Source organism: Solea solea, chromosome 6 (assembly GCF_958295425.1).
Source record: "Solea solea chromosome 6, fSolSol10.1, whole genome shotgun sequence".
NCBI classification, from domain to species: Eukaryota; Metazoa; Chordata; class Actinopteri; order Pleuronectiformes; family Soleidae; genus Solea; species Solea solea.
Window position 1 is genome coordinate 25,189,482 of NC_081139.1, and position 12,199 is coordinate 25,201,680.

At 44.1% G+C, this 12,199-nt stretch overlaps 1 protein-coding gene across 5 annotated transcripts in view; it reads right to left on the minus strand.

The window, feature by feature from the left end:
* Positions 1-12,199, minus strand: part of arhgap46a (Rho GTPase activating protein 46a) — a 40,764-nt gene that overhangs the window by 3,409 nt on the left and 25,156 nt on the right. The window contains exons 1-6 of one of the 5 annotated variants that reach the window (XM_058631424.1): positions 11,863-12,007; positions 9,663-11,049; positions 5,522-6,188; positions 5,265-5,357; positions 2,309-2,382; positions 31-230 (exon numbers count right to left, since the gene is read on the minus strand). In XM_058631424.1, coding sequence (XP_058487407.1) covers positions 31-230; positions 2,309-2,382; positions 5,265-5,357; positions 5,522-6,188; positions 9,663-11,049; positions 11,863-11,894 — 2,453 coding nt within the window. In that variant the 5' untranslated portion in view covers positions 11,895-12,007. Of the gene's footprint in view, positions 1-30; positions 231-2,308; positions 2,383-5,264; positions 5,358-5,521; positions 6,189-9,662; positions 11,050-11,862; positions 12,008-12,199 lie in introns of those variants that run through there. The other 4 variants (XM_058631421.1, XM_058631420.1, XM_058631423.1 and 1 more) reach the window with 4 other exon arrangements.

Genomic DNA, 12,199 nt, shown 5'->3' on the forward strand with positions numbered 1-12,199 from the left:
ATGTACTTGGCAGAGTCGGGGCGGTGTTACCTGAAGATGCCCTCTGCCTGAGCTCCGCCCAGAGCCAGGACGTACTGAGAGAGCTGAACCTGCACCCAGGGCAATTTCCTGTCCGGGAAAAGCTCGCTCTGCCGCTCCATCACCTCCTCCAGAGAACTGCCGAACAGGGAGGGGGTGATGATGGCCCGCCGACTGTGGTCGATCTCCTCCAGCGTGGGTTTGCGCAGACCCTGGAGGGGGAAGAGTTTCGGAGAGGTGGAGATTTACCACCTGGGCACGTCAGAGGTTCTAAGACACTAAACAGGACTGTGTGAGCAGCTGTCTGTGACTGTGTCAGTGAGCCTGTAATTATGTCTCTCTGTGATACTATCTACCATGACTCAGATGTGAGTTAAGTTTCACAGAAACACGTCCTATTTTTTATGATGTGGAAGTGAAATTTGAATGAAGCTGAAAAGGATTGGATGACGTACTGACACAAGTGCCTGTTTTCCATCGCTCAAAACCAGGTTTGAACAAGATCTTGCTGTCAATGTTAACCCGCGTTCAATTATTCTATCGGGTTAATCTCGGCTGTATTAATAGCACTAAAATAATTTAACGCGGTTAATGCAAGTTTGTTTACTTCTGACACGAAAGCCGGAAATCATCCACGCGAAACAGTCACGTGCCTGCAGTCAGTCAGCGAGGAAAGACTGATGTAGTAGCCGACTATAGTAGTGCACTACAACGCAGGGCATTGTGGGTAACCACAACCAAAACATAAGTGCGTGTAGAACGATAGCCGGGAGAAATGTTGCAGCGTATCTGTGTCGCACGTTCACATAAAACCATAGAAACAGAAGTTGTCCTGCATTAAAACGACAGATGACATTGTTGTCTCGTCTTCTCCTTCTGTAACTGTTGACGCAGCGCCGCCTCAGGCGAGGAGGGGAACGCGTTATTCAAAAGGTTTGTTTCGTTTCACTAAAGCGCGGAAGTGTGAAAGCTGAATGTTGCAACCCCCAATCGTATCGTCGAGTCTAGCGGAGACGATTAGGTGTGAAACGACCTACGTGGCAAACTAACCACTCTCGGCACTGATCTGTGGTATGCTGGCAGCTGCCCCGAGACTTCCGTTTGGACAGCTGTCACTCCTGCCCTGCGTTGCTGACTCTCTCACTATTTCACGACAGATGTGAATGTGTGAGTTTCTAAGGACGTTCTCGGGTGGATTCTTTTGTTGTGATGTTAACACGTGTGCTTACAGGATGGCAGTCATCTACGGTGAGCCTTCATTTTAAGATGACCTGGTTGGCACTTGAGTCTCTTTGAAATCACATAGTTCTATGTGTAGTTCTGATTAAGTGGGTTGATTAAATACTGTATTATATTGTGCACCACTTGCTATACACAACACAAGAAACACACACACACACTAGTAGTAATCCCTGCATCGTTTCCAGCACAATGCTATGATGTGGCTGCATGTAATAGCTATGGATATCTGAAGCAAACCCTACTTTATACAACCTGCAACAGCGCTGAATCATTTTTATCAATTGACACCATGCACAGTCACTTCCTGTTTTTAAATGAGCCGACTATTTAAGGTCAGCTGTCAGTCAAAGATGCCGTGTCAGTGTCTGCAGAGGTTAAGAGTGTTTAAATTCTAGAATTTAGTGGAGGCTATCACAGAGAGAAGCTGAGACTTTAATGCCCCTTTCATTCTAGGCCATGTTGAATCTCTCAGGGCTAACTACTAAAACAACGACAATGTCAATTGAAAATGTCATTTTCAAAAATTTTCTATCAATATTGGACTAGAAAGTCCATGTTTTCCCCTTACGAAGCTCTCTTATATTTAAGCAGAGCTCTGTGTCTATAGTCCACTAAATGTAAAAGATATAAAATATGACAAAAAAAAATTCACTGTTCACGGTGTCGTTTTCTTATTCTTCCTGCCACTGAATTTGTGATGTCACAGGTTACAGACATAAGGAAAAACACCACACAGCAGAAATAGGCTTTAGACAGTGCTGCCTGAGCTATGTGCGCCCCCTGCTGGCCCCCTGAACCAGCACAATGCTGCGGTTACACCAGACGCTTAATGGTTTTATGTCATTCACTAATAGAGACCTGGGATATATTCATTTATTTATCCGTTTATTTCCTATGCACTGCACTGATAAGATATCGCTTACATGTATCTCATGCATGAATGTCGCTGTACCTTGCTAATTGTCCAATGTTTTGCTGAGTGTTTTATTCTTGTTTGTAGCTCAAAATAAACCCTAAACTATTACTAATTTTCATTCTCCTAACTCACCTTTTTACCACCAGTGATAGCCACCTTCTGCAGTTTGCGATGGCAGAACTTGGAGTATGTGCTGACAGGGAGGCCTGGAAGAAGAAGAAGACACAAGAGGCCGATTTAGGACCGAGGAACAATGAAACAGGATACACACTCTTTTTTAAACCACAAGTAAAACCCTTAAGCATCAGGCATTACTGAACATGCATCATAAATTATTAAAATGCTTTCCCACAAACGAGACAAGAGGGTTTTTCTCCCCCCCACAGATGTCAAACAGAGTATAAGAGATGGGGCAGTGGTTATTGGAGAGACATGTTGACGGTGTGATTCTGGCATATTAGGATTAGAAACAAGCCTGACTTAAGTGCTAGGCAGAGGCACGATTTACTGCTGTTGAGCAGCAGCTTTAAAGACAGGATCCGGCCAACAGGTGATTCATTGCTATACACAGACACAAAGGTCTCCACAGAAAATGAGAAACACACAGATTGTCTGCTGTTGTCGGGCCAAGATCTATTTCAGACATGAACTGCATTCAAAAAGGGGCAGGGAGTACTTTAACAGACAAAAAAAGTCCCTAGAAATATTCTGCACTTCTTCGTGTCTAACTGAAAGCAAACAGAGGACCTTGACTTCTTACTTTTACTGTTGTGTGTGTGTGTGTGTGTGTGTGTGTGTGTGCTCATAAAAAAGAAATTCAGGCCCGACATACATATATATGTATGTATATATATGTATATATATATATATATGTATATATATATATATATACACATATATGTACATATATACACATATATATATGTATATATGTACATATATACATGTATATGTATATATATACATACATATATATATACACATACATACATATATACGTATATATATACACACACATATACATATATGTATATATATACATATATAGATGTATACATATATATGTATATATACATATATCTATATATATACACACACACATATATGTATATGTCTATATACATATATGTATACGTATATATATATATACATATATATGTATACCTATATATACATATATATGTATACGTATATATACACATATATACATACACATACGTATATATATATATATACACATATGTATATATATATATACATATATTCATATATACATAAATGTATATACAGTATATTTACACAATCAGAAAAGAAGACGTAGAGTGTGCACATATGGCATGTGTGACATGAATAAAGATCTATTTCAAACAAATACACATCACAACGTATACAATCACAGAAACAGAGACAACATGAAGAGGACCAGCTGACTAAGCAAATAAAATAAGTCATCATAAAGCAAACAGAACACAAGAAGAGGAAGATGACGATGAGGGAAATAAGCGACAGCAAATACAAGTGCAAGAGAGAGGCGGGACTACGACATCATCGTTTTCACCAACGCAGCATATTGGTGGTTTTCACAGAAATGCTAACGGGGCATTTTAAGATTTTCAAAACGTCTCGTGTTGCTGTTCTGATTCCCACAATGTCTGCTGTGTTAGGCACCTGAACCAGAGCCAGATGGATGACACACAACAATTACTTTCCCAACATTTCCTCAACAGTCAAAGCCTCTAGATTTATAGTAAACAGGTGACTCCTATTCATGCTCTAATAATATAACTATAATTATATTATTAGAGAAATGATACCATTATTCGCCCTTGAGATGAGTAATCTTTGTTTCCGCAGCACACAGGGACTAACTTACAGAGAGTAAAACAGGTGTGAACACGACTGCTGGTATATTTACATCTGGTTTGTCATTAAAACGACCAGGAAACCAAAGCCCGAGACACACGCCAGTGAATTAGGAACTTGAGTGCATTTTATCAGGCAAAAAGTAGTGGTACTGGTTCAGTTTTTATAACGTGGGGTTGTACAATGCGGTCAAGCTAGAGAAATGTAGACATGGAGTTCTCTCAACAAAAGGAACAACTGATTTCAAATTCTCTGGCTCTCCATTTACTCCTGCTTTACATCCAAAATGCTTTCATTTTACTGTCCGTCATCATGTCGCTGGATCAAGCCCTTTTTCCGTTGGGATTTTCATTTCAAAATAAAACTCCTAGCAATAAAAATGTAGGATAAGAATCTGAAAATCTCAGTGAGAACGCGGCTGTTACACCCACCGAGTAAACAGCAGCTTTCATTCTGCTGTTTCGTCTATGAGACCCTTTCTTCTTTTAGAGGTTTTGATCATGACTCCTCTGCTAAAGAGCTTTGCAGTGAGTCAGAGAAGTAGAACAGGATTTCTCTGTGACCTCTTGATGCGTTGGGAGGTTTTCCAGCATACAGCAGCACGGCTGAGTCACTCGTGGACAATGTGTAAGGCAGCTGCTGTGGTGTCTACTGTGAGTCAGTTTGGGTTCCTCTCCGGTGACTTTATCATCATCATCATCATCAGAGCTGGCCATGTGGTCTGCTCTAATGAAGGCACGTGCTAATGACTCGGTATCGTCTTAAATGCTTGTTTGACAGGCGAGTCGCCGGAGTGACCGCTAAGATGATTCACAGTGTGGTCCATTGTTCGGCTGCAGAACTTTCTGAAATTCTCAGCCCACTGATTTTTTTTTCCAGCTCGACTTTCTGTAAAATTCATTCATTGTATCTGCAGACATCAGCAAATACTCATCTGACAAACTGCACAGGGCCAAAGTTTCCATCCCACTCACAGTGGTCACTCTACAGGGAACAATACGTCTGATTTGTAATGGCTTCCTATGCTTACAGGCTCGACGCAGCCTTTGAACTGAGTAGAAAAACATGTTTGAGACCCCCCCGCCATTCCACCACCCCCCCACCTCCTCATGCTCTGTCAAACAGATACGCTTGTACAAATGGAATTAAATGGACTACATGTTGCTGGAGGATATTTTGGACTAAAGAACAAATATATTGTATATGGACAAAAAAATAAATTTACCCTCTTCCTCATCTGAGTTCTGTTTTCGCTTCTTTCGTGACTTTGAATTTTTCTTTAGCTTTAGTTCCTGTTGCTCCAGTATGAACTCAGTCACTATAAAACAGAAGATAGCAAAGGTCAATTTTCTGATGGTCGCTTAGATAAACACAAAAACAACACTGTGCTCACACTGACTCATAGAAAAGGAAAGAATAAACTAGTCATTTATGAGGTTCAGACAACACAGGGAGGTAACAGAGGAAAGAAAGGTGACCCACCCTGTTGCTCAGTCTGAGACTCACATTTCTTGTCGCAGGTGGGCTCCGTGTGTCTCTGGATGTAGCCGTCCAGGTAGCAGCGGAACTTTGGCGAGGGGGCAAAGAAGGCCAAGCTTACGGCCATCAGCTCCCAGCCCGCTGCCAGGCTTCTGGGGCTGGCATTACCTGTGGTCTGCCTTACCAGCTGCACGTACAGCTCGTCCCGCAGCCCGGGCATGTCCCAACACTTGGTGACAATGAGCAGGGCGCAGTGGCGGCGGTCCAAGCGCGCGGGCCTGTCTCCCATGTAGGCCTGTACCAGCTTAAACATCTCGCAGGCCTCCTTCCTGACAGCTCGGTCACTGGTGACCAGCATGGGCTTCTTGATGGACCCGCGGTTCCAGGACAGCATGTTGGCGATGGAGACGCGGCGGCGGAACAGACCTTGCGTATGCATGTTGAGGTGCTTGCTGGCCCAATCCTCCATGCCCATGTCAGGCGGTGGGGGCTGCCGCAGGGTGCTGTATGAGAGTGGGAAGGACGATCCTCCTGCCCTCCCTACTGCCCCATCACCTCCATCTCTGCTGTCATTATTGGCAGGACGGTAGGGGCCAAGGGATGCTGTCCGACCGTCCACCATGCCTTTCTTTCGGTTCTCCAATTGGGCCTGCAACTCTAAGGTGCCTGTCTGCAGGGGGAAAAAAGTGGTGGACATGAGTTAGAGAAGAAGAGTTAGTAGAGGGGGAAAAGGGGGGGGTAGAAAACAGAGGAGTGCAGCAAACATAGCAACTGTGAGTCTATGTGGAGATTCCTTCCTCTACAGGAGGAGGAAGGCAGCTCTGCAATGCTGGAGCTCAGGGCGAAATCATTGCAGGATCATTAATTTCCTAATGCCAGAAAGGAATTGTACGAACAAAAATCTCCCCAACTCCTCATGAACCCTGGACTCAGCAGCAGGTGAGCAGACAATTGTACAGCAACCCTGAGCCTGCACCTCCCATCTCCTATACAAAACCAAAGTTTCATTATAGAAGACGCCCGCATGATCCCAGCTGTGGAGTTTATGACCATAAGGAGCACCAGAGCTCCCTTACTACAGAAAAACCCTGGCCAGGAACAACACTAAACCCAAGCCAGAATCAAAGCTCATATTTAATAATGGAGCAAAACCACAGTGACGTCTTAAAGCATCTTTTCAACTAGACCCTGATGTAAGGTGTAGCTGTGGTAGTGCCAGACAAGCTGAACTTTAGATTTCATTTTTTTTTTTTTTTTGGCAGAGCTGAGGTTTGGTTTTGGCCAAAAGTCCAAACAGTTGCGCTGAGGCTGAGTTAATGTTTGGGTGGGTGACACAGAGGTCAGTAGCAGAAGAACAACAGACAGTATATTTTCACTGAGAAATGAGACATTTACCAGCACATGCTGTTGTTTTAGTTGGTTCAAAAGGTCTTTGAGAACATTTCTGGATTTTAAATTATCCAGATAACTTTGGGTTTAAACCAAGGCTTTCAAGTCACCAATGCTGGTTCACTTCTTATTGAGGTAAATTGGTAACTGGGTGCTGTGCTGTGCTCTATTCTGGGTAGGTAAAAACTTGCCAACAGGTCAACTACTGACCAATCAGAGTACTGCACCAGAATCCTTAACAATCTTTCTGGTGGATGCCAACTATACTATACTATACTATACTATTAAAATAAAAGAATACTTTTTGGTCTGGAACTTTGGAAAGATCAATGGTAGCTGTGTGAATGACGGCAGTGTCTGAAGAATTACACCATAGATGTGAGTGTGAGAGTGAATGTTTGTATGTCTCTGTGATGGACGGGTGAACTGTCCAGGGTGTGACCCCACCTATCGCCCTATGTCAGCTGAGATTGGCACAGCTCCCCCTGCGACCCTCATGCGGAGGATAAAGCGGTAGAAGACGGACAACATGATTGATACGAAGGTAAATTGTCTGTATTTATATGATATTTTCCTAGCCCTGAACGTCCTCATGTCATGACAGTTTTCTCGCAGCTTTCCTCTTCATGTAACCATTGTATTTTTGTGATATTTTACGTCTCTATGGTTTTGCTTGGCTGATTGTATTTTCGTTTTTTTCCTTGTAACTATCAACCTGCCAAGATGGAAATTAGCCTCAGGCTACAACCTGGCATATGAGCATTCATTGTCCCTTTCCTTAAATAAATAGAATCTATTGTATATACACAGCACTTTTGCTATCATGTTATTCCCATCAATTTACAAACTGACAGCACAGGCAGCAGGAACAATTTGGCTGACTCCCATTTATAAAGCTGATATTTAAAGACAAGTGAGCAATTTTTATGTTTTAATGTCTTCAAAGTGGTCTTAAAACAGAGACTCTAATAAACAGAGGGAGAATGTATCAACTAACTAAATAAATACATGAGGAATAATTCATATCATCAATTTTATTTGAACAATTAATTCGATTCCCAACAGAATTCCTGACAGTGTTGACGCTCTGACTTATAATCAGTCATAAGTCAAATCTTACGAATTGTCCACACACTGATCAATATTTCACACATGAACTCTTTTGTGTTTATCATCAGACAGAAGGAGAAAAACACTTATTCAGTCATCAACTTCATAGCATTTAAATAAAAACTCATCCTCCCCGTTTTATATTTCACTTCAATCACACCTGTCTTTATTCATGGTTCCGATAATGTAGTTTAAATTTAGAGACTGTGCCTCTTCCACATAAACATACTCTGGATAAGCATTATTGCACATGTTAACTGGATAAGTAAACCCAGGGTTGAATTAAGTACGTATTAACAAGCTACATAGTACCATTTATTCAGATATCTGATGCTAGGTTAAGTCCAACCAGAACCAAAACTGAAACCAAATCCTGGATTTGTTGAACTTGCTTTGTAGTACAGGCCACAGGTTTGAATAACCTTTCAGGACAGACTTCAGGGGGCTCACATACTCAGTGCTCCTTGGCTCTTATTTAACATGGTAGCTCCACAGTGGTACAGAGAAACCCAAGCAGCAGCCTGCCTCTCCCTGTTCTCCTCCTCTCCACTGCCAAGCCTGCACCATATGGACCACAGTGGCTCTCCTTCCTGACCAAGGGAAGCCATGTCCTGAATCTTTCTGGCCTGGCACGAGCCTCGGATGCCCGAGCACAGAGCTGGCACGAGACTATATGACACCTGCAGCGTAGGGCAGATGGACTACGGTAAAAGGACGACAGGTAATGCTGGGACTGTGGTCATTATACCAGCCTGCCTGCTGCCTAATGTCCTGTGTATGTTAAGGCATTCAAGCTTGGAATGTGTTCTTTTAAACAAAACAGATTAAGCTCACTCTTTTCATCCCAGAGCTCCCTGGTGAATCAGATTTTCATTATTATAAGCTACTGAGGTGCCGTGGAACTGTTTTTAGAAAACAACAACAACAACTCTAATGTATGGAGGTACAGGGTGTAATTCAATGAGGGATTTGGAGATTAGGAGTAGCAGAAGTTGGAATTGGCTCCACATGCTGCTTATATAACTGTATTCACAAGACAAATGGTGCGTGCTTTCATCTGCCACCGTGTGCATTTTTTGAAGAACCCTTGGAGTCCATGGTCCATCCACATGTCCTCTCTGCAAAGTCAACATATAACCAAATCTACCCCCTATACTATAGTTATATTTTGTTAGTGATGTACACAACACTATCCATCTGCTACCAACAAGCATATATTGGAGTTAGGGCTGCATAGATTATTGAAAAACATCTCCAATCTCCTGTCACACATAGCTATTTAGTTTTTGAATGACAAATAATTCTGCCACATTGAAATTAGAGAAATCAGCTGCATCAAAACAAGTGCTAACAATCAGCAAGACAGAGCTGGTGAGAGCATAGATGAGTGAGAGAAAATCTGTGTTAAAAGAGGCACCTCTCTCTCTCTCTCTCTCTCTCTCACACACACACACACACACACACACACACACACACACACACACACACACACACACACACACACACACACACACACACACACACACACACACACACACACACACACACACACACACACACACACACACACACACACACACACACACACACACACACACACACACACACACACACACACACACACACACAAAGGGGGTGGGGTTACCTGGGAGGGTGGTCCTGGGGTGTCTGGTGAGGAAAGACTGGCCTGACTGTTCACACTCATCTCCAGGGTGTCCACCTTTTCATATGTTCTTTTCTGCCTCCCTGGTATCTCAAGGAGGGTCAGGGCAGGGTTGCCCTGTGACTGGGGACCCACAGCAAGGTCCTCTCTTGATGCACACCTGCCTGCTGACCCTACTCCTCCATACCACCTGAGTGAGTCAGCAGGGGAGCGTGTTCGAGGTATGATGCCCCTCTCTGCCATCTCTGGATCCATCCCTGCCCTGACCTCCCTCATGGTGTTGGAGCGACTCACCACTTCCCTCATCTCAGCCATGAGTCTTTCGTTGAGGGCACATAGTTCCCCACTGCTACCTACTGACCCTGGCCTGCCTCCTGCACCACCAGCTCCCACTCTCCTCCTGCTCTTTCTCCTCAAACTTGGGGAGGGGCCAGTGGAGTAACCAGAATCCTGATAGTTTGCTGTGGCCTGTGGGGTTGAGGATAGGAAGTCCTGCGAGGCCTGGCTGCTCTGCCTACTGTGTCGTGCCTCCATGGCACGCTGCACTGTGGCCTCCAGGACTCGCCAGTTCTGTTTTTTGTCCAGTGTATTTGGGCCTGGGGTCCCTGGCTCCCTGTCCCTCAAGTGACCTCGAGCCTGGGGCAAAGATGGGGCCTGAGGCTGAGGATGTGGTTGAGTTACAACAGGATCCTGTCTAGATGTAGGGGAAGGGGTACGTGTGGGTACAGGAGAGTTGGATACAAGACCCTGTTTGGGGTCGACATTCACCATGTGCTTAATACACTCCAGACCTGCTGGGCTGTAGTCAGAGGAAGGATTCCTCCTGTGCCTGGAGCCTGAGTGGGAGGAACCAGGGTGCTGGAGTTGTCTGGGCTTCTGGAGGCTATGGGTTGGGGTCATGCGAGACAGAGGTTCTCCATTGTACAGGTGTGCTCCTTCTACCTCCATGTCTATTGGAGGTTCGTCATATATGGGACAGTCTCTGACTGGCTCATCATAGATTGGAGCAGAGGAACCATACTGTGGAGAAATGGGTCGTGGTGTGCTGGTCTGTGACCTGTGAAGGAGGGGACTGGGGTGGCTGCTTTCTGTCACCAAACAGAAACTGCCATTGCTAACTTTTCGCAAATGATGGGCTTGACGTGTGTCAGCTGCCATTTTGCCAGAGGGAGCAGTTTTATATCCCTGGGCGGAGCCTAATTGTCCACCTTGGGCCTTGTTGCTGAAGGTGTTTGCTTTGCCTTGAACGCTGTGCTGGAGGTTCGGCTGCTGCAAGGGTGGGCTGGGTTGGCTACGACTCATGCTGTTCACCTTCACCAACATGGCTGCCTTTGAACCAGGTATAGGCTGCCATCTTTGAGAAGAATTCCTGAAAGACACAACATTATTTTGACATGAGTTCAAAGACAGAAAGTAAATGTTCAGTCTCAGTAAGTCAATAGACACTGCCATAAACGCATACTCATCTAATTCAATCGCAGACATAAAGCCTTTCATAATAGTTAATCTATTTAAGAAAACCCAAGGCTGACAGGCTGAGAAAATCAACATTTCACTGACCTCCAGACTTTACTCCATTTTTAGTCTGGCAGTCAGAACAGCCTTGAGAGGAAAAACTCCAAAGTGTGTTGTGTAAACCTGAGGTCTAATAATACTCTGATTTAACACAACACAACACATCACTCGATCGCTTCCTAAACATGAGTGACTATGGCTCTGGGTGATATACTGTACATACACTGAACCAGCAGGCTACATGAAAAGAGACTGTGAAAGTGAGAGAAGTCAGAATTACAGTAGTTCAGAGCTGAGAAGAGTTTTGCTCAGGTCCAAAGGTTAATTCTGCTCCTTGTAGTTGAGCCGCTGGGCTAACTTCAAATCCAACTGCCTTCTAATCCCAGAAACATATGACAACTATGTGACATTAGTCGGGTGATGTTACTATGGTCTGCTACCCTCCACTCACTTCAGAATCCCCCCTGCAATCAGGAGCTTACATTTCTTAACTGAGAAATATAACTAGCCCGTTCAAACCAATGGGCGTTGCCTACAGCAAGCATTATTGGACAGAGCGGGCGGCTAGTTTGAGCACCACATGTGACACAGTAGAGAATAGTTCCACATATTTAATCAAAAGGTGCAACAGGTAAAAATACATTTAATGCAGTCAAAACAGACGTACCTTCCCTTCTCCTTCCAACCTCTACTTAACATTCAGACGGGTCATTTGATTAAAACTGTCGTTTTAAATCCAATACAGGAATCAGTGTAGAGCCAGAGTTTGTGATCACGCTTCCCTTTCCCAAGAGCACTACGACACAATCTAGAGTTGTGCTTTAATGGCAGGAAGTGGACACAGAGGGAGGAGAGAAAGAGGCGGAGTCATCTCCTTCTCCTCCCCACATCGTTCTGGAACAATGCTGAGACAATCCCCCTGAGGTCCTAAAGTCAACAGCAAACTTCCTTTAGTCCTCTCTCTCTACCTCTCCCCTTCTCTCACCCTGTGCCACCCCCAGTAT